The following is a 27805-nucleotide window of genomic DNA, read 5'->3' on the forward strand; positions in this document are numbered from 1 at the left end:
GAGAAGCATGCGAGATGGGAGAACAAAAAGTGAGGGGAGAGGTGTGTGGAGGGAAGCAGGATTGTTTTTCTGAAGGGTCTGCACGCCCCTGCAGAAGCAGCACTTTGTGGCCCCTTGCAGGAAAGAAGGATTTCACTTTCACTACCCTTTCTGAGTCATTCTGTTACCATCAGGGATGTTACTGTCCCTTCAAACTAAACTATTCTGGTTCAGAAAACACACAGACAAGCCTTTTGTCAGTGAAGCCTCTTCAAGTTCAGCTCCCAATCCCAGGGATGAATCTGAATGATCTCAGGAATGAAAACGAAAACTATTATCAGCAGGTGAAACCCTCACACTAACATCTGCCTGAGGGTTCTCAAAGACCACTTGAGCATCTTTGCTCTCAGCATTTCAGTCTTATGGCCCAGAAATTGTCTGGGTTCACAAGGAGAAAGCTCTTTGTTGGAATCAAAGATCTGTAGGGGTTCTCAATGCTCAAATCTTGTAATGCTGCTGCTCACATCCCGTGACTGGTTTGACACAATACACTGACACTAACGGGCACATAGCTCCTTTTATCGGCGACATTATAATGGGTTGAAGGAAAGGCAGCTCCTTGCCTGATATGTCAGATGACAGCACTACCCACCAGGTGGCAGTGGGAGACAGGGTAAGTCCGGCCTGTGGAGCTGCTGAGGTGAGACTGAAAGCGCTTCTGCCTAAACACGACCTCTAATTAGGAAGATGCCGATTGTCCAGATGGAAAGAAACTGATACAACAGGAAGTTCTGGAAACAGGGCAGACACAAGGGTGAGCTATGTAGGAGGGGGTCGTGGCCTGCCCTTCAGCCACAACCAGCGGAACTACTTTTCATCTCTCAGCACACACGCCATGGCCTGGCATGCTGAGCAAGTGTGATGTATGCGGAAGAAATGACTCTTTACTCTTTATAAAGCAATCATTACTAATTAAATGATTAATATTTAGCATTAGCTACACTTGAATATTTTATACTGACACCAGATAGAGCATTTTAACAGAGGAGCATGTGATGTTTTCCACACGTTGACTGTCGTTACTACACACACATGCACCCGCCTCCATCGTGAGCGCGGGCTGAAAAAGGCGGGCCGCGTTGGCGCGCTCGCGGTTTTCGCCCCTCCCCCTTTGCTGAGCGATGTGGTAAATGCTTCATCTGAGCGCCAGGGGGCGCCCGCTACTGCCACGAGGGAAGCGCTGAGCCTCCTCCGCAGGGGAAGCGGAGGAGGCGATGCTGAAAATCCGTCCTGAAGTTCAAACTAGAGTTTTTAAAAATAAACAGTTTCACACACAGTGGTAGAAGAAGCCCATGTCGTGGCTGCCAAAGTCTACACGTTACCTTCAAGCACGTTTTTTTCAGCCCATAGGTGTCCAACCTTTTGGTTTTCCTGTGCTGCATTGAGTGAAGAGGTATTGTCATAGGCTGCATATAAAAATATATAGTATACTTCATGTATATAAGTAACAAAACTTCTAATTCTTTTTTAAATTAAAACTGAAGAATAAGGGTAAAAAACCCCATAGAACTAGTGGGATATTTGGCCTTGTGTGTGTAACACATCAGTTTGGCTCGATGGACATAACTGCAATTCTCAGTAAGCTCGCACGGTGCTCATCAGAAATTCCTGATGAAAGTTTAGTCTTCCAGTGCTTCATTCTTGAAAGAGGAAATGCAATGACGTGAATAAAGTGGGGTTGTGAAGTGAGAGGTATTTTTCTCTGGTAAGACAAGGCTCTTAGGAGTCTGGTAAAGAGACATGATCAGATTTTTCTTTGAGTTGAATGTCTGATTACAGCTCTGTGCATTCAGTCTGAAAATTCACAGGTAATGTACTTATGTCGACTGAAAATGGAGACAAAAATATACCAAAAAATTGGTGATTTTCTGTCAATCTTGAAACCTATTCTCAGATTCCTTTATCAGAATGGAAAGTGTGGCTGCATATTTTTTGCTATTCACAGGACTGTGTTTAGCCAACATATTAAAATGCATAGAATAATTTGCCATAACTGGAGCTTGCCATAAGTTTCATTTTGAACATTGTTATGGTTTGAAACATAGCACAGGTAAGTTGATTTTCCCCTTGAAGACTCATGTTTAACTGATTTAAATGAGTGGCCAAATCCACCAAAAAATGATAAAACTGCGAGCCATTTTTCATCTTCAAGTTCTGGCATAGATTTTGTAGCAAAGGATTTAGTGGTATCATTGGCCTGAGTAGTAGTGGAGGACTAAGGGATGTTGATGGATCCAGTGGCTGTGTATAGTGTGCCTGAAAAATCTGTAAGCTGAAGAGGCATCACACAGATCAAACAAACAAACAAGCAAACACAACAAAACTGAACATAATGAACTGGACAGACACAAAAAATGACTCACGAAACAGTCATTTTGTAGTAAAACTCCTGTAAATCAGTCTAGACATTCTTTTTCTTCTGTCACAGATGCAGTAGAAAGTATTTGTCTGGTATGGTATATTGCATACTCAAATAGAATGACAAAGCAATAAGCACAGCACTCTGTTACATGGCCGTTCAGTCTTGGACACCTAACTTGTAGCATCCATGACTGATGGTCAGGAGTATAAAGAAAAGTTTTAAGAAACAACTGAACAAAGTTGTAGTCAATGTTGCAAGTTGAATATCTTTGGATAAGACTACCGGATTTCATAGAGCACTTCTTAATTACAGTGTTTTAAATGAGATAAAATCCTGAACCAAGGAGAACACTTCACCATGAAACAGATGAGCTTTTGGACAAGAACATAGTTTATTTTGTAAAACCTCTCCTCCTAACAAATCTCCAAGAATAATTCCTTCTTCATTAATTTGTTTTTCAATATAATATTGATTTTACTCATGTGTTTATATGAAGACTGTGAGACAAAGAATTCTGTGATCAATTTCAGTTCCAGAAATAGGAAAACGAATGCTTAAAATCACCTGATTATGTATCTTAATAGAAATGTATAGAAAAGCACTCCAGCACATAAAGTACTTAACATTTTGCTAACGTGGCAGCTAAGCTTTGCTTGGATGTCTGGAAGAGTCATATTTTCTGAGACTCATGTTGACCAAAATCAAACTAAAACAAAACAAAACCCAAAACAACAACAACAAAACAAACTAAGCCAACCCTGCTCATTTTGTGTTACACAAGAACAAAAAAATATTAATATGTTACACTGTAGGTTCAAAATGGCTTCTGACATCTTCCAATATGGTGAAAGTTCAGCTAAATTAATGTTATGTTAAAGGTGCAGCTCACATCATTTACTCATTAGACGAATTTCTTGCCAAGATTAAAACAAAGAGCGGAATGTGGTTCCACAAGTCTGGTTGACACCCAATCTCTTTAACTTTTGTTCTACTTTCATGAAACATTTTCCGCTCTCTCTTCTCTTAAAGAAAGTCTTTAAGTGAGCTTCAAGAAAGTGGACCTCAAGAAAGACATCAGGACTCCTAAAAATTTTCAAAATAATGATATCAAGCCTAAAATTCTATGATAACAGAACAGGCTTATATTTACAACAAAATCTCTGAACACTTAACACTGAAATTGAATGTTCTTGAGAAAAAGGTTTTTTTTTTTTTTTCTATGAGAGAATTGATGATCACGTTATTTAAATAGATGTCTTTTTCAAGTAGGTAATATGAAAAAGAATGGGTTTTGCATATGCAGGATGTTAGAGATGTTAGATACATCTGTCCAGACAGAACTGGTAAAAAATGAGACCTTCAGTTCAGGTGGGTGATTGTTCCAAGTGCCCTGGGACCTTCTCCTCCTGATAAGGTAAATACTACACTAAATCAGATGTGCTGAGAGGGGGACAAACAGGTTGTTTAACAATCATGTTCCAGCTGGGGACATTACTGAGAGAGAGGAACCTTGGATCCTGGTAGCACTCAAAGGCAGGGCTACGCTTCAATCCCTACCGCCTAGCTCCACTAGCAGAAACAGGTACAAAGCTCTCGCAGCTATAGATATTCCTGACTCCCAAGATCTACATGAAGAAATCACCACCGGCAGCCTGCAGTGGATATTGTAAAATAAATGTGGGGTGCTTGTGGTTGGTAAGTTCCTTTTAAAAGGCACTGACACTTCCCTCTGCTGGCTTGACAGGGAGTCTTGAGAGTTCTGCTGCCTCCTGGGAGCCAGGATCTGGGATGTTACTGGAAGGGTGCCACACCGCATCAAGAGCACAAACTACTATTTCCTTTTGCTCTTCCATGTGGGTACAAATGATGCTGGAAGGTGAAATGTGAGAAGAATCAAAGAATACTATAAAGCTCTGGGAGCACGGGTGAAAAACATTAGAGCCCAGGTTATCTTCTCTTCCATTTTACCAGTTGGAGGAAAGAAGAAAGCTAGGAAAATACGCATAATACACATCAACTCCAAGGGTGTCAACAGTAAAAGGAAAACTAGGGAAAATGTGGGTCCACTACTAGATGAGGTGGGTGCCCTGATAACGGGGAACGCTGAGAAGGCAGAGGGACTGAATGCCTTCTTTGCTTCTGTCTTTACTACAAAGTGCCCCTTTACTACAAAGTGCCCCTGGGACTACAAAGTCCCAGACCGTGGAGGTAAGAGGGGGAGTCTGGGGAATGGAAGACTTCCCTTTGGTCAAGCACAATATGATCAGAGACCATCTAGCCAAAATCAATGGGCACAAATCCACTGGCCCTGGTGGGATGGTCAGAAAGCATACGTTGATTTTAAAAACAGTGTCTTTCCTAAGAAAAAGTTTTTCAATATGGATGTGATCAGAAGAAAAGAACTAAGAAGCGGTTATTAAGAAATAAGACAGTTGAAGACTAAAAAGAAATTGGCAGTAATGATGCTTCTCGGATACTAAATGCTGAAGCTGCTAAATTACCCCACATGATCTTTTGCAATCTTCACTTTCACTTACCGGAAGATGTAGAGAAGACAGAACTTGACTTCTCTTGGAGGCACACAGCAAAACAACAACGAACAACAGTTAACATTTTCAGCAAAGGAGTTTTTGAATATATATAAGGATATATATGTGTTACCATGAGGGTACTTATAAGCTGGGGCAGGAGCCCAGAAAGTTGTGAAATCTCCAACCTTGGAGATATTCAAGTTTAACTGGACGTTGTCCTGAACTGCCTGTTTCTAGTTGACCCTGCTTTGAGCAGGGAGATGAGCCAAATAACCTCCAAAGATTCCTTCCAACCTAAACTATTCTGTAGTTCTAATAATGTGTATATATATATTTAATAAAACCCAATAAATGCTTTGAAAGGAACATTCATCAGGCTGGAGCAGTTGGAGAACTGCATTCATGTGCTTACCTTTATAACAATTAGGATATTTCTACCTACAACTCTTCTACTAAGGTGTGAAGAAAAAATGATAGTGCCAGTATTGTTCAAAACCAACCTTTGAAAGACTGCCCAACTCTTCTGTTAGACTGGGAGTGGAGACAGGTCTCATCTGGACAAGAGAAGGCCCCAGGGAGGCCTCACTGTGGCCTTCTGATACTGAAGAGAGCTTATAAATAGGGGAGGGACTGACTTTTTACACAATCTAATAGTGATAAGACAAGGGAGAATGGCTTTAAACTAGAAGAGGGAAAATTCAGGTTAGATGTTAGGAGGGTGATGCAGAGGTTGATAAGGCACTGACACAGGCTGCCTGGGGAAGCTATGGATGCCCCATCCCTGAAGATGATCAAGGCCAGGTTGGATGGGTCCCTGGGCAACCTCAGCTGGTAGGTGGCAGCCCTGCCCATGGCAGGGGGGTTGGACCTGGTTGGTCTTTAAGGTCCCTTCCGGCCTAAGCAATTCTATGATTCTGTGATTCCTTTATAAAATGCAACTCAGTCTGCAAACAGAAAACTCTAGGCTGTGTCTTTTCAAGCACTGTTTTCATAGTCATCAAAGTGATCAACTTAAAAAAATCAAAACTAGTTTGTTTAGTCCAAAGAAGAGAAGATGTATGTTGGAAAGGTCTTATTATAGGCTGCAGCTGTACAAATGGAAGTGTTAAATGTTATTCCATGAAGCCACCAGAAGAATGTACTGCTAAAAAGTCAAAGAAATCTGCTACAGGACTGAGGAAAAGTTTTCTTCATTTCTGGGACAGAGTGTTTGGAACAAAGTCATGCTATCAGCATGTTCTGAGAAGATGCAAATGTTGATGATCCTTGGGCATTGTTATGTCTGCCTTTCCAGTGAGGCTGTAATCTCCATCTGCCCCTTGGCTCTTCTAGTATGGTTTACGATAGTGCCAAGGCTGGAGGACTGAACACCGGAGGCAGTTGTGTTTGAACATGAAGCCAAGTGCCCTTTGAGATCTTGCTGACTGTGACTGAAATTAATGCTCATGTTGGTTTACTCAGGCCTCTGGGGCACTATGTCTGCCACAAAAACCTCCTTTTTTTCCTGGGTCACACCTCAGATGAGCAGGCCAGCCCCAGAACACTGATGTCCTCAGAGGTGAATGCTTGGCTTCCAGGTTATTCTCTTCTTGTTACTTCTGCTCCTATAGAGCATCTGTTTCAGGGTCTGATTGTCCAACTAAAGGCAGCTGTGTTGCAAATATAAATGAGGGACTGTCTTCTCATTTTCAGCCTAAAATTAGTAAACTTTAAAATATACATGCTTTTTCTTTACTACCAATCTAATTCATTTTAAAAAGTTTTTTTCATTTTCCAGGGTTTTTTCTCTGTGCGTTTTTAACAGCAGCTTTGTCCACCTCAGCATCATTTACTAGTAAAACAAGCCATACTCCCATGGTCTCCTGCAGATCTTTTTGCATTTTTTGTACATTTGTCTTGAACACGACTAACTAGCATGTATGCCATGTTTCAGAAGTCTTTCCAGGACTGCTGATAGGCAAATATATCCCTGTCTTGATTCCAGCTGATCACAGAATTTCAGCATCACAGGATGGCTGAGGTTGGAATGGACCTCTGGAGGTCACCTGTCCCAGCCCTACTCCAGCAGGGACACCCAGAGCAGGGTGCCCAGGGCCATGTCCAGGCGGCTTTGGAAGATCTCCAAGGAGACTCCACAGCCTCTGGGCAGCCTGTGCCACCGCTCTGTCAACCATGCAGCACAGTGGTGCTCTTGGTGTTCATAGGGAGCCTCCTGGGTGCCGGTTTGTGCCCATTGCCCTTTGTGCTGCTGCTAGACGTTTCTAGCTCATGGCCATTCTGAGAACAGCAAGTACATCTTTGTCTTAGTTCCTAATTGTTTCCAAATAATGAGCATATGCTGCAAGTATTACTATTTTCCAGATAAGTGGTATGAGATGAATTTAACCTCAGCCCTCCTACACAAGTTCCCAAGGTTGCACAGTTCTTCCAAACAGCTTTGAAACATTCTTTTAACTGGCTTTTAACTTGGAAAAGTAAGAAGACAATCATGAAGCAGCAGACAAAATCTGTGTTCTATGTTGTTCTACCGTTTGAAATGTATGTCCTGATTTGGGTCATTAGCCCTTATTTCTTCTGAGAGAAAACAAGTTATGGTGAAGAAATGGTGTAAGATAATGAAAAATTAGAAATGTGCAGTTGTTGAACTAAAAAATAAAATGACATTTTATTTCAAAATAAAGCAAAAATCTCTATTAAGAATTCTGTTTGAAAAATCCTTCAGCTTTTTACCATCAAAAGCTCCAGTATGGAAAATCACTGCTACTCTAAGATTACATTATAGTGCAGAAAATAAATTCCTTTGCAGACAGTAATCTTTGTATTTAGCACACTTAAAGATCCATAGGAAAAAATGTAGAAATCATAATCTGCCCACGGAGGACCTCTAGTGGTATAAATACTTTCAATAAAAAAAAGCCCTCACCATTCTGCTCGCTTGTAATTCTATTCGGAATCACTTCAGCAGCTTCAGATTAAGTTCACCCACGTTACTTTGTGTTTCCTTTTGTAATAAAGTAAAAGCAGTAATATACAGTGTCTGTGTGTACAACGTAGCGTCTCACTTCAATTAGAACAGATAATATCAACTTAAAAATTATTTGTTTTGACCTGTGACCATTACAGAAATTACAAAAACAGTATAGAGGAAGAGAGTGGGTTGACTGCAGACATGGAGCAGATGAAGACAGGAGATCCAGCTGTGTCTCACTGGTATGGCTATGCTAATACTTCTCTATCTTCTCTAAACAAAAGTGGTCCCACTGGTGAGGCAGCAGGAGGGAGCGGTACTGCCAGCTCCTGGGCTGCATGGAAGGTGTCCCTGGAGCCACCGGCATGGCTGGCACATCGCGCAAGGCAGCCATAAGGCTAACAGCCCAGAACGTGCAGACATGGTCACACCTGAGGCGAACACAGCATGGTGGTAAAAGCAGGAGCCTGAAGCAGGACTGCCTTAATGCAAAGTCACATTTAGATAGCTCGGATACTTCTGCATTCATGGCTGTGCTTATCCACAGGCCATAAAACCTTCCTCAGATAGCAAAGTTTATCACACTGTGAATTGAACTTAGCCCCCAAGTCTAACAAATGTACCTGTGAGACAGCCCACCTGGGCTGAGCGATTCCAAGAGAAGAGCTTAACTGGAGACAAAAGGCACCAGGGACTCATTTCCCACCTCTGGAGAATCAGCAGATTGCTGATGTGTGAAAAACACCACAAAAGGCAAAGAGAACAGCACCGCAGTTGTGGAGATCAGTTGTGACAACACACGCAGTGTCTGGTGCTTCAGCTTCAGCTTTGCAATCTCATTTGTATTCTAGGCTATGGAAAATCATGACCAGCGTTACCTGACTCATAACTATCACAGCACTGAAGCTAATCTTGACAGACTGATTTCTTGTGAGAGCCACAGCAGGGCTTCTTTTTCATTCGTTTTTATTAGGAACCTCGGGTTTGAGTCCACCACCTGTGATGCAGCCAGAGTGCCGCCAGAAGTCAGTCACTAAAATAACATCGTGCAAAACGCCACCGGCTCCTCCAGGTGAGCTGAGCGCTTTTGGCCAAGATGTGGGTGACAGCAACCAGGGCAGGATAAACCCTTAGAGGTGGCACTCGTCACCAAAGGTGGGGACTGAAGGCTTAGAGGAGCTCAAGGCTGTGTAGAAATCTGGGAAGGTGAATCAGGGTGAAGGTCTGGGGCATCTGCTGGGACTGAGGAAGGATGGGACCCGGGCCTCCCCACAGGAGCCCAGGCCAGGCCTCCCGTCACGGCGGGGCTGTGGATCGCCACGGCAGCGAGCCACCGGGAGTTCCCGGGACGAGCCATGCCCCTCCCGGGGGCGGCCCCTCGGCGGGCACAAAGCTCCGCTGGGCGCGAGGCGGCGGCTCCTCCCTTCCTCCCTCGCGGCCGGCCCGCGTTACCGCGGCGCTCGCTCCGTTCCCGCGCGGCGGGGTACCGCAGGGTTGCGGTAGCGCCGCGCCATGGAGGCGGCCGGGGCCGCTGAGGATGCAGCTCGGGATGCCGCTCAGGCCGCCGCTCAGGCCACTGCTGCGGCTGAGGCGCCGCCGCCCGGGATCGCCGCTGCCGGTCTGCGCCGGCTGCTGGCCGACAAGCTGTGCACCTGGTGAGTCCGCGGCCCGCTGCTTCCACGTGGAGCCGGACTCGCATCCGGGGGAAGCGGGCTCGGTAGCGCGGCCGGGCTGCGCTGCGCTGCGCTCGTGCCGATGGGCTGGGAGCTCTGGGCGGGGAGGTGAGGCCGCGGGAGCGGGACCGGCGGGGCGGCCGCTGCCGGAGGGGTCCCGGCAGTCGCGTGTGCGGAGCTACGGCAGGCGCCCAGTGAGCCAGGGGTGTGCGCGGGTTGGCGGAACTGGGGGTGTAATCTCACGTATCCGCTCGTGCGCGGATTTATTCATTTGTTTTTAATCTTAGTAATTCTGGCTTAATATTATTTTTCTGCTTTCGTTTCTGTCAACTTCGTGGCAAGGAACGAATTGTGGAAAGGGAAACAGGAGGGAAGAGGTAACAGAACCAAATAGCTGAGAGTAAGTGTGAAGTCTAGAAGGACAGAGTTCCCCTTCCTCTCATTTTAGGAATCAGCTTGGCGCTGAGTCCCATTAACGTATGTCACTTAACACGGCAGCAATGTCGTCAGTTAACACTGGTAAAGCACGGAAAAACTGGAGGAAAGGAAGCGGTGCAGGCAACGCACGTGTCCCTGCGCTGTCAGCGCTGCCTCAGTGAGTGCAGACTGCCTGCTCCTGCCCCCAGCCCTCGGGAGCTGCCATTCACTTACAAATACAGTTTGCTTCCGAGGGAGAAAATAAATAAATATCGGTTTAAAAGGCTTTTTGGGGGGCTCTGGACGTGGTTTCAGGTAAGCACTGCACCTGGGCATTCCTAGCTAACAAGGAAGTGCTGGCTCCCCTATCAGCATCATGCTTAAAATCCAGTGTGATGGCTGGGATGTGTGGGATCTGTGCTGGTCAAGTACAGACGGAGACCAAAGGGTGAAACCTGTCTCTCCTTTTCTGGTTATGGGTTTTCTGTTCCTCCTGCATTTCAGGAGTGCCCCAAAATGCAAGATGGAACTAGCAGGAACTGCTCAGTGATGTCACAGGTGGTGGTGGTGTTGCCAGATGTTGCCCGAGGGCTGTATTGTTCCTCTCTGGATGCCGCTTCAAAGAAAATAGAGCTCTGGCTTCTCCAAAGGTTTCTCTGTGCTACTGAGTTGAGTTTTAATTTTTTTTTTCTAGGTGGTTGGAGGTTCAGCCACTTGAGATTTAGAGACCGGGGTCATACAAAGGTTTAACACATATAGCAGACTAAATGGACTTTGTTGTTGTTTTCCCCCTCCAGTTCCTTGCTTTTTGCAAATTAATTGACCTCAGTTTCAAAGCAGAAGATTGAAACACTGAAAAGGTTGACATTGGAAAAACCTTTTTCTCCTCAGCTCACTGTGATGAAATAGGCTTCATCCTGCACTGGTGTTTCCTTTACCAATTCACATAACAATGTGAGATTGTTCAAACAAAGTGGTCTCTCTTGTTTCTGTTTCCCTTGTACAGGAAGGGTTCCGTAGCTGAAGCTGAAATGCGAATAAATGCTCTGTATGAGGTGTGTTGCCAGGCTTCACCTGTTGGTGTTAAACTGGTGACATCAATAAAATGTTTAATTTCCGAATAGAGTGGTATTTTTTTGTGGCGAAAAAAATCACATTAAAATTACAGTTTATTAAAATAATAACCAATAAAATTATTAGCAGTGGGCCTATTAGAGTTTCTTTAACTTTCTCATCTATGAACTGAATATGTTTTAATGTTTTGGTGTGTTTCTTCTATGTGTTTCACCCGGAGCCACAGAGCACAGAGCAGCCTGGTGTTCTCATGCTGCTGAGAGCTGTATGCCACGTGGGCTGGAGCAGCAGTGGCCATGGAACACATTGTGCCAAACCTTCACTTGTTCCAAAAATGACTCTCAGCCTCTTAGAGGAATAGTCAGATAGGAACTATCCAACAAATGAACACAGAACCAAAAATTCTGGCAACAACAAAAAAACCCGCACCACCAACAAGAAACAAACTATAAATAAAAGGCCGCCTCAGACTACTTTGTGTCATCAGAGTCCGGAGTGATTCAGTCCTTACCAATGCAATAAAAAAGAAAGACCAATTTCTAGCATGGAAGAGTTTAATAATTAATAATATTAAAAAAAAAAAAAAACCCAACCAGATGAATTATTAATAAGAATCACATTAATCAATAGCTATATCATGAAATGGGTGGAAACAGATGTCTTGCATGTGTTTTTCTGATAAGAAGTTATCTTGCAAAATGTAACCAATAGGATTTAGATTTTACTCTGAAATTTGGCAAAGGACACAGCACTTTGTGTAAGGGTGTTTGGTTTGATTTGCTGTGTAAATTTGGTGGGCACTGAACTCATACAGTGCAAGGAAAGCACTTGAGCACATGTTCCACGTGGGTAGCCTTACTGTGTTGAACTGCTGCCTTGAGTACTGGGAATGTGCTGTTGGCTTCTTGGTTTGGAGAAACTCATTTTGGCATGAAAATCCGTGAGTAGGAGAAAAATAGAGAGAGAGAGAGGCAGTGAGAGTTACCCTGCCTTACATTCGCCTTCAGTGCTGTAGAAGGGAATGCCGTAGGAGTGCCTTGACATACATTAACCACATGGCAATGGTTGCTGGTGAGGCAGCCACCAAATGAACAGCTCTGCAGGCTCTGGGCCTGCTGCTCTTTCCACTGTAACAACGGGAGAATGTAATTCTCTGTGTGCTTTAAGCATGGAGAAGCACGTTGTTAGGATAGCTGAGGGTCAGTCCTCGTGAGAACCAGGCTGGTTTTGGTAACTGGTGGTTGAAGCTGAACAATCATTAGCAGATTTGGACGGCAGCAGATTTTCTTCTTGCCAGAGCATGATTGTTATCCAGGGTGCCAAAATGCTGCATATGGAGACCTCTGCTCTAGACAAGTGCAGATGTTTGGGAGATGCAAGGGCTGCCTCCTGCAGAGCCTGTGAATGTTGACAAGCTTGCCTCACTGAGGCCCATGTTGAACAGGCCCAGGCCTGCAAGGTGGTCCTACCTGTGCTGCTGGAACCATGTTTCCCTTTGCTCTTGTTCACCTTGTTATTCCTCCGCCATATTGTAGTGAGTCATCGCCTCTCATTGACTATGGGGTGGCAACAGGAGAGCTGGGAGCAGTGTTCAGACTACTGGGGGGAAATCTCATCTTTGAAAATGTAGGTCGCTTGTGTTATGTTCTTAGTGGTGCAGGGTGGCCTGAGTTCTTCAGCTGAACGTAACAAGATGTTTCTGCGTCAGTCAGAAGGAATGGCCAGCATGTGTGCAAAATCTTTGCTCATGTGTTCAAGTGATACAGTCCGATCTTTGCCAGAATAAAAAGAAATTCAGTATTACAGAAGCAGATTTTAACGCAGATTTTTTTTTTTTTTGCTTTTTCTTTGTTTTTTTTCAGCAATCATTCCTTTGTAGGTGTGGTTTACAGCAGTGTGTACAGTTAATTCTGTGCTACAAAGTAGCCGTGATAAAGTTCTAGCTGAAGCATGCTCTCCTTACTTCAGTGTTGAAAGTGCTAAAGGTTAGACTGCTTTCTCATGCACCAAAATGAGGCGTTCACACTTGACAGAATCTTACAAGGTTGTCACAAGATAAATTTACAGTGTGGATGTGTGCCATTACTGGGGTGCTCAAGGCAAGCTGTAGCAAAATGTAGTACTTGCCTGTCTTGGAAGTGAAGTATCACCGGACTTTGCAGAGATTTGCTGTCTCATCTAAGTGGGTTTGGAAAAAAAATGTGTTTGGCAGCATTTTTAAAGTCAGGTAAACTTTGAGATCAGGCTGAACTGAAAATGAATTTCATGCAGTTGACTTTCAGTCAATACAAACAAGTCATGTTCCATCCAAAGGGAGGCATGCTTTGAGTTGGCTTTGGCTCCCCAGAACACACCCTTCTTAGAGATGACGTTGGCAGCTGGATTACACATTGTAGTTGGATCACATTGTGGCTGGATTGCACATTGTAGCGGGATTGCACATCATAGCCGGGTTATGGGTAATTGCTACCATTCAAGTCACACACGTTGGAAAAAAAACAAGTGGTATTAATTTCTGGTAGTGAGTCTGAATGACTTGCTGTATGTTCTCAGTGGAGAGCTGTGGGCATGGGGTAGATGTAGAATCCTAATGAGGTGCTCTTTCCTTGCTCAATTACTCCGTAGCAACACATTTGCCGCGTTGTGCAGCCATATAAATTGTCATTGGTGGTCTTCAGAGTAAACAGAATAGAGGCAGACAGACCCACAGAGGCAGTGCAGCACTGAGGTGATCTCACTGTACGTTACTTCTGAGTGTGCAGACAGTGATAGGGTGGTAGGACTCTGCATAGCTTCAATGGCAAGAAAGGGATATACAGCAAGCTTTGCATGACTCTCAGTCCAGGATCACCTAGGTTAGTCTCTTTATATTATGTGAGGAATTTCTATTGAGAGAGCACGAGCTTTTCTTTTCCCCTAGCTGTGGATTGCACTTTAGAAGGCTAGCATGATTGTTGGCGCAAATGTGCTCTTAACTCCATCCTCAGCTGCTCCAGAATGCAACAAATTATAGCAGAAAAAATCCACAGTAAGTATTGATGTTTTTGTATTTCCACAGCACTGCTCATCTTAGGGTCTCAGCTCACTTGCAAAGGCTCAAGTCTCTTCTGAGATAACCATTGTGCCACTCTTCACACTGCAGATTCCTGATGACCAAAGTTGAGATGAGGCAGTGGAGGGCAGGAGGTGTAACTCAGGGTGTGCGTGTCAAAATCTTTTGTGATGAGAATAGATCTTTCATTGGGCTGAACCTGCCCAGCTGAGTTGTGTGGAGATGCTTGCGGGTGTATTGCAGTCTTTATTAGCTGGTTTGGACCAGGCTCACCAATTCTTGCTGGCTGTCATGTGGTCGAGACCTTCAGTATAGACACAACACTGCTTGCTGATGAAATGGAACAACATCGATAGGTGGTAAAAAAAAAAAATAAGGAATATCAATCTATAAAATGGTTTTTTTCCTGTAAAATAATTAATTATTAAAAATATAACTGGAATGTTTAATTCTAAGCTTGCTTTGTTGTCTTTCGTATTTACAGGCATATTTTGAAAACAGTACTTCTGGGCCAGATGCTGTCCTTGTTTATCTGCGGGACTGCTGTTACAAGCCAGTACCTGGCAGAACAGTACCAAGTGAATACTCCAATGTTTCAAAGTTTTATCAACTATTCTTTGCTTCTTCTAGTTTATACAACAATGCTGGCATTTAGGACTGGTATGTAAAATGTGGGATGAAAGATTCTGCTTCCTTTTTTTTTCTTTTTTTCCTACAGTTTGAAACTACAGAACTTACTCAATACTTGGCCTAGTTTTTTTAAAGATCCTGCTGAAATTACCACCTTGCAATAACATGTGGGAGTGAATTTCATTGTTAAATGTGCACATAACTTGCTTTCACTTCATGTTCGTTTTTTATTGTTCTTTTTGATTTCAAGTTCTCTGTCATATTAGGGGAAAATAGGCATTGCTGTAAAAAAAATTCTTAGCAAGAACCTGTTTAATGTTGTTTCTATATTGTATTAGTAATTTACTCTTTAAACATTCCTAATTTTTTATATATATATATATATATATATATTTCTTTGGAACAACGTCTGTGCTCTTCACCATTTCTATGGTCTTCTCCCAGGCTATACTCTACTTTTGTTGTACTTTCCTTAAGCAGAGGCAACTCGAATTCAACATCACAGTATTACTTACACTTCTTAAAAGCAAGATTCCTGTGCAGTATTTGATTTGATAGAAACACATTGACTGCTGCTCTCTTCTAAACAGGTGGTGACAGTCTTCGTCAAATTCTGAAGCAGAGGTGGTGGAAGTATATTTTTTTGGGACTGGCTGATGTTGAGGCCAATTACACGATTGTAAAAGCCTACCAATACACGACTCTCACGAGTGTACAGGTAAGGACTGCTATCTCTATTTTGAACTGCTGCTTTGATTGCGGTTTTGGACTCATTTCTGAAATGAGATTCATAGGACAGACGTGGAAGCTATTTAAGCCTGAAAAAGCCTTTCAGTATCTATTTTCTCTGCAGTACAGAGAAGAGCATCCTGCATCACGAGTAACATTTCCAGGAAGCAGAGAAAATTGGCTGATATTACCCGGTGCCAACTCTTGAGTTGAACTCTAATTATTTTGATAGAAAGCACTTCTAAGAGTTTGCTGACAGCCACTCAAGGTTTTTTTCATGACACAGTATAAAGATTTAGGACCAGATAACACTGGCTCAGCTTGGGCTCTGTATGATGGGAGTGAGGTAGATCTGCCCAGAAGCAGTGGGAAGGTTTGCAAGATGTAACCCCACACGTGAGGACATATTGGAAATCAGCTGGTGTTTCTGAGCATGCAGTGAGGGGCCAGCGTTATGGCTTTTGGCTGTGGCACTTCAGAACGCTCTCTATGAAATGGAAGGGAGGTCAGTATGCCAAAATATCAGTCAACAGACATGTCCTCAGCAGTGCCAGTGCCCGGTACTTCCTTGCTGTGCTAGGACACATCTGTACTAAAATAGCAGCAGGACTGCGGCGGCAGTTTTTGCCACTCTCCACAGACATGAACTATTTCTGCTAGGACAAGGGAGGGGACAGTGCAGAAGCAAGAGTGGAAGGTGATGGGGCAGTGCCAGCCTATGCCTGCTCTTAACAACGGTGGACCTGTGGCTCAAGTCCTGGCCCCATTTACCTAAATAAAGGCATAATGTATCATACTAAATTAGCTGTTAGTTGAAAAGGAATGTGTAGGTATCACTGTTCTTGAGTCAAAGTAACAGGGGTTAATATTTAAAAGAAATACCTATGAAGCAATAAACACCTGTGGTGTAGGCTCCCTTTAGAGAGCTGTAGTAGTGTTTTCTAGTAGTGTTGAAGGAACAGTAATGTGCCTTATGGGTTATTCTTGTCACATTGCCTCTTCATAATTATATATTATGGCTCATTAAGTCTTTAATTTACTTACAAATAATGCCTCAGAAATTACGGACTTAAAATTGGCATGTTTCAGGCTCAAGATCAAGCTAAGCTGCTAATTGAGATGCCGTTTGATCATACACTTTACAGCTGAAAATGCCAGGACTTTGATCCTTCTCTGAAGCAGTCAAGCTGTTCCCACAGTATCTTTCATAGACAGTAAGAAGAAATAGGTACAGTGGGTCATCGAGTCCAATTTCCAGATTCAAACATTTACTAGATGTGCATGTGATAATCTCCAGACTGGTGCTTCAAGTGCCAGGTCAGTGGTTGTGAATTTGCTATAACTACCAGCTGCAGTCAGGTTTCTTGCACATTTTCTGAAGTCACCAGGTTCTCATCGCTGTCAGAAATGAGATTCAAGACAAAAAAGCCTGCAGTTTGCTCCTATGCAAGGCATTTGCTGTCAACAGCCAGTACTTCTGCAGTTACATTAGAATCTGTGGTTCAGAGCCTCTGGCTTCAGTAGTGGCTGTAAGTGGAAGCTCAGGGGGTGTAAGAGCAAAGCAGGAGTATTCAAGACCTTCCTGAATACAGTTTAATTACTATAAAATGCTGGCTGGCTGGAGCTTCCCCTTAGTTCTGTCTTTTTGTTTAAAGATAGGTTTCTGCTCAGCAAGGGACTTCCATGTGTTTTCACACAAACACAGGAAAAAAGGCAAACCCACTTGGTTTTCCTTTAGTTATGAAAAGCTAACATTGCAGGGAGGGGTTCGGGAGATTTTTAGAGATAATAGCAGGGTGGCAACTCTCCTTTATAAATACAGAAAAAGACTTTGGTGCACAGCTGGAACTCCTTCTGCTGGGCTGTGGCTGAGACTTCCTCAGTGTTGGTGTGCTCCAGGCTGGAGGGAGGACATGGCTGTATTGCTGTCTGACCACGTATTTCATAGCAAAACACAAGCGGTGCATCTATGCTCTTGTGTTATCAAGCAGTTATTAGGCACAACTAGCATTTTCTCTGTTTATGATTTAGGTGGAGAAATTTTATAGGTGGAATATCAGTTTGTGGAAGAGTGTGAACCTCAACAGGAGAAAATACAGTCTGGGCACTTGGTGTTCAGCAGGAACGTGCCTGTTGGGAACCATGGGGGGGGAGTGTGTAGGGTGAGCTTAGCTTTAGTGCTGTCAGATCTGCCTGGAGCCAGCAGTTATAACAAACCAATGACCTCCTGCAGTCTGTGATAATTGATTAACCATGTATTAAAACATCTTTTAATGATTTACTCACTCTACCCTTAAAACCTTCCTATAAACAGTGTGGCCAAAGCCAGGCTTGGGTCAAAATGCTCATAAATCAAATCAACACAATATTGTTCTTTTTTTTTTCTGCCCTGTGTAAAAATACAGGCTGGGATTGAGTAAGGTGAGTTTGCTGAGGCTCTACTGACAGTAGTAGTCAGCACCACATTACTGCCATAAACGTCATAACGCCTGAATAAATGAACTTTATTCTTTTAAACAGTTCCATTGACACAATTCATTGTCATGTTGCACCTCTTTGATCTTGATCCTGTGCAGGAGAGAGCATTTTCTACCAGAGAGCTTTGTAACGTGGTAGATGAAAGGAAGGTGAGATCCAGTACATGGAAATCAGATTTTTTTTTTTCCTGTATCTGAGTATAATTGCCCCCTGAAACAGATTGCCAGTGTGTGTGTTCTTCATTGTTTGGTGACTGTATGTCTTGGCTGCAAGTCCACTAGCCAGGATGCTGTACCTCTACAGCATGTTATTGGCCTGGATGCAGCAGTTTCCTGTCTGATGTTAACAAAAGAGGTCATGGCTGATTATCTGCTTTTTCCTTACATCCACATTATTTTTTCTTCCTAAAGGTTTTGGTTCCATTCTCTGTTTGGGTTAGAAAACTGCTTGGAAGTTGGAAAGCTGCGTGGTAACATCTCAATAAACAGGGAAGCGAAAGCTTACTTATTAACAGAGGAGATGTCTATTCTTGGGGAGATGTGTGTGTAAACATTTTTTTAATTAGTATTTTTGTAGTATTTCTTCACATCAGAGAAATCTTTGTTTAAGACTCTGTGCTTTCAAATACATTTCTGTGTTCAGAATTGATTGAGACCAGAAGTAGGAAACGTTGAGTTATGAGAGCTGAACCGTACTCATTGGTGAAATAGATAAATGACTCTTCTTGATACTTGTCAAAAAAGTCAAATTAGGAGGAAGTACCAGAAAATCGTAGGGCTTTTTTTTGTTGTTGTTGTTGATAAGTTTATTTGTTTCTTTTGTTTTGTTTTTCGAGCCCAGATAAAAGGTGGGAGAGAGAAGAGTGCAGAAGCTCAAGGAATATTACTTTTTCAGTAGAACAAAGTTGCACTGAAATACGTGATATGATGTATTACAACTTGTGTGGTCCTAACGTCTGATAGTACAGCCTGGGCAAGTGCCTGTTCCTGTAGGCAGACTGCTCAAGCTGGACAAGCTGGAGACAGTCCAAAGAACAAAGACAAGTAGGTGGAAGGATTAGGGAGAACCATTAGGGTTTAATCTGTAACAACCTCTTTAATGCTGCGCTGGTAAGGCTTTAATATTTGTAGCTATGAAATTTCAAGCTTATGAGGCTTTATTGGGTCTGTTTTGTTAAAATCCTTATGGGCAGTGGCTGAACTAACGAACACAAGAGTATGGTGGGAGGTAGCAGCTGGCAAAAGCTGACCGTGGAAGGACTGCTGGCTCTTGCCTTTATTTGTAATACCCCTGCCATGGTATAGTGCTGTGGACCCCATCCTTTGCATTGATTTTAGGTGGCCAGGTTTTAAGGGTTTAAGACTAATTTGTGAGCAGACTTTGGAAGGCTAACTGCACGTGCTGCTGTAAACTGGTCCCTAATGTATGGCACTCAACTCAACTGAAGCAGGTCAGAAAATCTACTTCATTTTTCTATAGTCAAATTAGGAAACAATGTCTATTTTGTTAATTAAATATTGAACCAATTATGAGTAGCTGAATGTTCTTGATGTTATTTGGTTATTCTGGAACATTATGTCCATTTAATGCTGCTACTCATTTTTCTGCATTAAGTCTACACGTAACTCTTCTTTATCTTTTTCCACTGAGACAAGGGAGAAACGAGTATAGCATGAGTGAGGCAAAGGTGTATAAGGTTTTAGGAACACACAGGAAGGGAGTAATGAAGAAAGGAAACAGAAGTCAATGTCATTGCTTGCCACGGAGTGCAGACATCCTTGAACTTAAAATCTGCTCAGGGCAATGTCTGCAAACACATCTGAAATGCTTCTGTGCTCCTGCTCTTGTGTGTGTTTGCTGCTGTGGCATGGATAAATCACAGTATTACCTGTTTCTGACTGGGAGTCAGCTTTAGCAGAGTGATGAACTGAAAAGGCGTTGATGAATTGTACATAATTTTAGGAAGCTGGGAGACTGGGAAGGTGACGTAAGAAAGCTGCTTTTCTCATCTTCTCCTGTCACCAATTTTGCACATGGCTTTCAGCACATTACCAATGCTTTTTGGTAGGATCCACTTGAAGAGAAAAGAAAGAAAGAAAGAAAGAAAGAAAGAAAGAAAGAAAGAAAGAAAGAAAGAAAGAAAGAAAGAAAGAAAGAAAGAAAGAAAGAAAGAAAGAAAGAAAGAAAGAAAGAAAGAAAGAAAGAAGAAGGAAAGAAAGAAAGAAAGAAAGAAAGAAAGAAAGAAAGAAAGAAAGAAAGAAAGAAAGAAACTGAAGATTTTTTGCCTTGTTTGCCTTGGTGTAACATTGGATCGTTTGTATCCTTCAGCACTTTTAGATTTTAACACTGTGTGAATGTACCCCCAAACGTTAATTACAGATTTGAGGAGGAGTGAAAGATGAGCCAGACAAAACCTGGAAGGGAAAAAGGAAGAGTCAGTGAACAACCTCCTTGTATTGGTGTCACAGGAAGCGACGTGGCTTCAGTGCAATGTCCTAGCACTAATTTGTGAAGCTGCAGGGATTGATTAGATCCATCACTGCAAGAGTTTCCAGATTAGTGAGTTTCCTCCTGGAGGCAATGCCCCATCAGCCCCTCCTCACTTTTGAAATGCATTTTATGGTAAAATGTGGGTGTGATCCCTCCTGCACTGAAATGAATCCACAAGGGTTGTTTTGTGTCTTTCAGTAACATCTGGTTGTGATGGAAAATAAAATCCTGAGCGTTTGCTTTCAGGATAGAGAAATCCAGATTTGGAGTGGCCTTCTAATCAGAATCATTTCTCTGTGCACACAGCTACTGGATTGTTTTGGGATTCCTGTGCTGATGGCTTTGTCCTGGTTCATCCTCCGTGCAAGGTACCGGCTGATCCATTTCATCGCGGTTGCTGTCTGCTTGCTGGGTGTCGGAACAATGGTGGGTGCTGACATTTTGGCAGGGAGGCAGGACAGTGAAGGTAAGGAATTCTGCATCGCGCAGGGAAAAATGGGGTCGTGGCTTCCACAGTAGTCTAACTTGCGAAGGAGGAAGAGAAGCAAATGCAGGGGGAATGGGTGTAGCTTTATTTAAAAAAAAAAAAAAGAAGAGTGAACACACTGCTATTTGAATCACTTCTCCAGGCAGATAGTGGCTGAGGAGATACCAGTTCATGTGGAGCCGTGAAATTTTCTTTGCTTATAAACTGGGGTAAGAGGGAAACACTGGTGCTAAATTTCATTGCTGTTTATCAGACCCGATGAAAGGCCTTATTCTCGAAGGCTTGTTCTTTTCACATGTGAGATGGTCTGAGAAAAGATGCCTCCTCTCCCTACAGACCTTATCTTAATTGCACTCTGTCAGCCTATGCGCAGACTTTTCTGATGTGCAGTTTTCTATGTGTGCAAATAGCAGGACAGGAAAGTATCATTACCATCATCAGGCCGTGTAAAGCTAAGCCTTTTTGGCATTATTCTGGGACCTCTGCTTTAGGTGAGGTAGAAAGATAAATTCAGGTTAAGCTTTAATTCTGTGTGACACAAATATCTTGGCCCTAAGGGAGAAAAATGCTCTTTCCCTGCAGGACACTTGAGCATTACTCTGTGACTTGTGTGTTGTTACTGTTGGTTACCCTCATATTGCAGGTATATCTTTGCAGTGATCGCCAGCTGGCTTAGGGAAGGAAGTCTGAAATCAATTCAAGGTTTTAAACAACAGCAGTTGTCTGGCAGAATAGCTGATGCGTGATGGCATTTATTGATAACTGCTGCATTACAGGGAGTCCCACTTGCATAGTAGACACACATCCCAGCATGACACGTGCTACCACCCATCTAGAGTACCTACTTCAAATCAGCCATAAATGTGAAACTCAGTCCAGGTCCCACTCAAATGAACAGATGCATTTTTGCCGTATGGCAAAATGAGGGGTGATACTCAGAAAAGTGTAGAGCATCTCTAACCTGGACTTTTCTCCAGTTTGTCTGCCTAATGTTTGCAGAAGCAGAACTGTACCACACTGTACAGCAGTGGCTTGGTGAGTGTCAAGCTCAGCTCCTTCCAGACTATGCCAGAGGTATGAGCAGTTAGCAGGGTCAGCCAGCAACTGCTTGCACATAGACATTTCCTTTCCCCCTGCTAGCTAAGAAAATAGATACTAGAGATACATTTGCTTGTCTGTTTAAGGAAAGTTGTTTTTAAAAAAGCGTTTGCAGCATTGCCCTTATTGTGGATTAATATTTCTGTACAGGAAGTGACGTGGTGATTGGAGATGTCTTAGTTCTTCTGGGTGCTTCTTTGTATGCCATATCTAATGTGAGTGAGGAATACATTGTGAAAAATCTGAGCAGAGTCGAGTTTCTAGGAATGGTGGGCTTGTTTGGGACTATTATCAGCGGTCTACAGCTGTAAGGATCTAATATTTATTTTAAAACTAATTAAGACTATTCTACAGATGATTGCTTGTCTTCAATGAAATGATGTTGTTGTTAAATTAGCTCTTTGTTGCCTGTCCATTTGGCCTACATGGGACTCCTTCTATTTGAATTTTATTTTTGTTGCTGATCAGCATTCATTTTATATTCTTTTTGTTTGCTCAGCTGTTATTACAGCAATTCTAAAGCTCAACTCCTGCAACTGAATACATATGATACTTGTCTTTATTTTCAATTTTGTTGACCTTCCTGAGGACGTGCAGTACACTGAGGACTGCTTGCAGGAACGTATTTCTTAATGGCTTTTCTCTGTGGAAAGGTTTAGGAGGTAATCATTAGAGATCTTCTGTATTAAACTAAAGTTTAAAATGAAGCCATGCATACTCTTACAAATAACCATAATAGACCACATGCACTTAAGCCTAACTAATGAATTTTATGTTCTTCATTTCTCATCATTATAGTTAATGATTTCCTCAAACGGTATATGAAATAGAAGTAAATCTCTGAAGGGTGAAAAGCCTGGGAAGAAGGCATAAGAATTAAATAAAAGTGCTCTTGACTTTCAGGCACTTTAGTTTTCAAGTCTTTTTTCACGCTTGTTAGATGTTGGAGTTAGTTCCATTCAAAAACATTTAAAACATAAATTAAGGGATTGCAAATCAAAATGTTTCTTATATATTCTGCTCATTAACTTCTCTACTTGAACGCAAGAAGGTGTGTTTGTTTATTTCTTTTTTACTTGTTATATCTTTTCTCTAATTCTAGAGCCATTCTGGAGCACAAGGATATAATGGAAATTCAGTGGAACTGGAAAATTGGTATGTGTATGGCAAAATGATGTGCATTTCAGAACACTGAAAAAAATGGTAATCATTTAGATTTGACATGCTGGTGTTTTCATTTCCTTTCTCTGGATTTTAAGCAACATTCTTATTATATTGTCAGAAATTTGTTTTCTGTAAACTTCGAAGTGCTCAGCAAAGACACAAGACGTGCAGGGTTGAACATGAAAATTTGAGTTCAGATTTTGCGTTTTCCTTATGAAAGTCCAACTCATTTAATCACAAACATGTTTGGCACTGGAACATTGCAAGAACATATTTCTGTTGTCCTTCCTACATGAAATACTGGGAGAATTGGTTTTGTGTCACATTTTGATCTCAACGGAACTGTACGTTATTAGGAAATGTGACTCTAAATGTCTTCAGACAGCTGTTGTGTTAACTAGGGAGGAACAAGCACAATCTTGCATAGATACAGTCACTTTTGCAATACTGAGTGGTCTTGGAAAAGAAGTACTTCTGTTGCATTTTTCTTAAATTTACACTTCCTTCTATTTTAGCAGTCCTTATCCTAAAAGATAAACATGCAGAGTTTTGAAACATCTGAAGAATGTCAGTGATCCTTAAGATTATTATTCTCTGCCTTAGGAGTAAATTGTCATTTTGTTTTTCAGCATTACTGTTCATAGTATTTGCCCTGTGTATGTTTGGGCTGTACAGCTCCATGCCTGTAGTGATTAAAGTTACGAGTGCAACCTCGGTCAACTTGGGCATTCTTACTGCAGACCTCTACAGTCTTTTCTTTGGACTCTTCTTGTTTTACTATAAAGTAAGTAATTTCTCTCACTGTAGTTAATGTTTTGATTTCAGAAATATGGATAAAGCATTTTACGAGCCCTTGAACAATTGTTTGCAGTTGTAAATTTCTGTAGCTTGTATCAGTCATCATTGACAGATGTCAATCAGGACTCACAGTTAATTACCTAGCATTACACCATTAGGCTGTTCAGTGATTTTTAGAAACAATTTCATGCTTCATGGGATGTATATTCATTGAGAGATAATAATAATTTCCCAAGGTAAATGGTAAGAGTTTTTGCTGTAGTCCCTGTGCAGAGCTCTGTGGTTGATTTGATTCATCTCTGCGTGCATCCAAAGAAAGGGTTTGAATCTGACTGTTCTGAAAGAGTAGCAGTTTGATTTCCATAAATCAATATTCTCTTTTAAAAATGTAATATGTTCATTACAAACATAACAAGGAGAAGACTTGAGCTCTTAGTACTGCTGAGGAGTGACTAAAGGAACTGAAAAAAAGCAAAAAAAGCAGATAGATACATTATTCTGACTGTTGTCCAAAAGGCAATTACTTTTACTGCTCTCTGAAATACTTTTTGTGGTGCCTATTCAAGCTTAATTACAGTACTGAAAACGTTTCATCCCACCCAACGCTTTCCATCCAGAATCACTTGTGGGAACATAGCAAATTACAGCAATTGGAGTAATCAAATCAGTCACTCAGTGACTAGAGGGGCTTAATGAGAAGGTTGTGAACTTTGCTTAAGATACTTAATTTGTATGTGGTTATTTTCTCTTCAGCATTATGGGGAACCAGTTTTGGAATGGTAGAACCCAATGACATCTAGATTTTAATTTTCAGGAGACTCTTAGCTCAGCTTTCCTCTATGTTTTGGGTTCCAAAATTTGCTCAAACTGCTCAAAACTACAGAGCATCCATTATAAATGAGTGTAGAAAATTAACTGCACTTACATTTTAAAAATTAAAAATATCCTTTCAAAGTCACTTCCAAAAATATATTTTGAAAAATATGAACTTGCATGGGTGTTTAGAAACAATGAAGCAGCCAAAAAAGGGAGTAGTAATAATGCTACGACCCTCAAGAGATGTTAACTAAAGTCTCCAAACGTTTTTGTTGAATAAACTCCTTTACAAAGAGTATATTGAAAATGCAGACACTAGATGGAGTTACAGTCCTCCTGTAACACCTCAAGTATTCTTTCAGCTTGGTATTGAATAAAGAGATACGATCTGCATGGTCTGAAATCAGAATCTGCTCAAGGATGGGTTAATTCTCGAGTCTCTGGGATCGTCAGCATGAAGTGCAGCCACTTCTTTGTGCACACTGTGAGAGGGGTCTGGCAGTGACTGTGACTTTCCCAACACAAGCATGTGGTGTTATTCAGTCACGTCCTTAGATTCTACCGTGGAAAAGCTCTGCAGGTGCTGTGACAGAGACCCAAGGGGAGAAGGTATATATCACAAGGTCAGGGTGCTTCAGCTTGCTTTTCCTTTTGTGTGGTTGTTTCCAGGGATTCCCTCGCCAAGTGATTACCAGCTAGGATTTAGAGTGACTTAATTGTGGTTCCCTCAGTCTCTTTTGGATCAGTCTACTGCTGTTTCGGCTCCTTTCACTTCATCCAGCTTTGCTGCTTGACTAATATATTTTTCAAGGAAATCTTAGGAAGCTGAGGAGATCGGGGTACATTTTGGAATTTAGCAGGCTGTGTTGAAAATATAAAATATTGCAACCTACTGTAGGGAACCTGCTTTAGCAGGGAGTTGGACTAGATGATCTCCAGAGGTCCCTTCCAACCACTACAATTCTGTAGTTCTCTGAAGATGCACTATGTCCATCATCCCACTGCTTTACTTGTGGTTTGGCAGTGGCAATGCAGAAGATTTTAACAAATTTGATGAAAAAATGTTCTTGGCTGCGTATAACTTGAGCACTTTGTATTATTGAATCTGACGTTATGAAGGAAGCATTTATTTTCCTTTCAAGACGGATGTCTTGGCAGTTGTTAGACTTTCAACAGGCAAGCGAGTGATAGTGAATCAAATGCCTGATGTACCTCAGCAGTTCGTGTCCTTACCTCACACATTAATTCCTCACTTGCAGTAAGACACACAGACACCCACCTTGTAAAAGGTGCCACGGTTTCCAGAGTATAGAGTGTGGTGATCAAGCTTATTAAAATATATCTAAGAGAAAGGGTGGCTTTTGCCTTCTTAAAGGAAGGTAGCATTTGCACCTCTTTGCATGAGAAAAGACTTAACATCTGTTTCCTCTGCCAGTTTTCAGGTCTTTATATCCTGTCCTTTGTCATCATCATGGTGGGCTTCGTCCTGTATTGCTCCACTCCAACTCAGACTGCAGAGCCCACCACCGTGCCACAGCCGTGCAATGCTGGCTTGGACAATGCTGCTCTGAAGCTTGATGAAAATGACAGTGAAACGCCAGCTGTTGCCGTACACTATACAAGAGGAGAATCCGTGGTGGTCAGCACTGATTGAAAAATGGCAGCATTTCAAAACAGAGCTTTTATTTTATTGCCAGAATTTCCTTCAAATATTAATCTGGAGAAGAGTTCTACTGCCAGAGCGTATGTTGTACTGGGCTGTTTTTAATGCACTGAATAAACTTTTAAGGCCAGATCCTCAATCAGTGAAACCATGTTGATTTTCCCCTGCAGAAAATCTAGCCCTTCAAAGAAGACAGAATAGTATTTATGTGGAGTCTCTACAAGGTGAGAGACTGTTATTTTTAAATGCTTAATTAGCTTAACAGCAAATGCTTAGGGAGAAAAAGCCAAAGAATGCTCTCGGGTTGCTAAATGGAGTAGATATGCTTTGTATTGTGTTAGGGACTTAAATCTGCAAGGTGCTGTCTGAGGGCTGCATGGTTCCCACATCTCAGTGCCAGGAACCTTGGTGTCTTGCAGGAGCCACTCATGGGATCTAGTGCTGCAAGGCACGTTACGTGCACACACCTTCCACATGCTGATGGGCCTTATTTATCCACTGGAGGCATTTGCATCTTACATTCCAGCTAAATGTTTGTCTCTTCATACTGCTGCATTCTTTGTTGCAGCTGGGACTGCTGCAGAGAACAAGTATTTTATTTTCTATTTCATTTGTAAGGGCAGCTTGTGTTTGCGTGCTTGTAATTTTTCCTCCCAGTAGCTTGCTGTTTGGTGCGTTCCCACCAGGTGGAGGAGACAAAGTCAGTACTCTGTTCCATAAGAGCTGATTTTATTTCTTCTGGATGAGACAGCAAAGGAAGTTTGAATTGAAGTTCACTTCTCAGCAAAGTTCTCTCTGAGATGGGATGCATTTCTGCAGAAAGACTGGAATCTTTCTAAAGATAAAATCAATCTAAAAGTGGCATTTCATAAAACAGTTTAAGGCCTTAGCCAATCCTCATTGCAACACTAATGATACAGTCTTCAAAAGGCTATGTGCTTTCAGGAGATTAATTGGTAGTTTTCCTCCCTCTCTTCATATTTTCAGTAAAATGACTAAAATACTCAAAGCTGCAATTTTAATATCAGTAAAATAATGTAAGGATCTGTTTTTTGCATAAATCTTCACAGTTCAGGTGTGCAGAGTAGCAGTGAATAAAGTTTTCAGCAGCTGAAGAGCTGGCTCTCAATTTATTTATTTTTTAAGCTCAGATTTCTTTTATTGCTTAAAATTACATTATTTCATTTTCGTTACCCAATGATTTCTTTAATGACAGAATTTTATGATAATGAGTGAACGTGACAATTCCTGAAGATACTGATAATCAAATGACACAGACTGTGCTTTTGGTGTTGTTCATTTGAGTGAAATGTTTAGTAAAAAATCTCACTCAATT

At 42.0% G+C, this 27805-nt stretch overlaps 1 protein-coding gene across 4 annotated transcripts; it reads left to right on the forward strand.

Moving 5' to 3' along the window:
* Nucleotides 1-1204: 1204 nt before the first annotated feature.
* SLC35F2 (solute carrier family 35 member F2) lies at nt 1205-27584 on the forward strand. Of its 4 annotated transcripts, XM_046898252.1 has the most exons (10): nt 1205-1432; nt 8056-8142; nt 8874-8972; nt 14601-14776; nt 15337-15464; nt 20750-20909; nt 22179-22335; nt 23131-23183; nt 23822-23976; nt 26242-26608. In XM_046898252.1, exons 4-10 carry the CDS (start codon nt 14632-14634, stop codon nt 26458-26460), a joined length of 1017 nt encoding a protein of 338 aa, XP_046754208.1. In that variant the 5' UTR covers nt 1205-1432; nt 8056-8142; nt 8874-8972; nt 14601-14631; the 3' UTR covers nt 26461-26608. The 4 variants fall into 4 exon arrangements, with proteins under 4 accessions (XP_046754208.1, XP_046754216.1, XP_417164.2 ...); XM_040706960.2 differs by lacking the exons at nt 1205-1432; nt 8056-8142; nt 8874-8972 and adding exons at nt 9468-9973; nt 10495-10658 and having other exon boundaries at nt 26242-27584; XM_046898260.1 differs by lacking the exons at nt 1205-1432; nt 8056-8142 and having other exon boundaries at nt 8522-8972.
* The last annotated feature ends 221 nt before the right edge of the window (nt 27585-27805 follow it).

This window comes from Gallus gallus, chromosome 1 (genome assembly GCF_016699485.2).
Source record: "Gallus gallus isolate bGalGal1 chromosome 1, bGalGal1.mat.broiler.GRCg7b, whole genome shotgun sequence".
Lineage (NCBI taxonomy): Eukaryota > Metazoa > Chordata > Aves > Galliformes > Phasianidae > Gallus > Gallus gallus.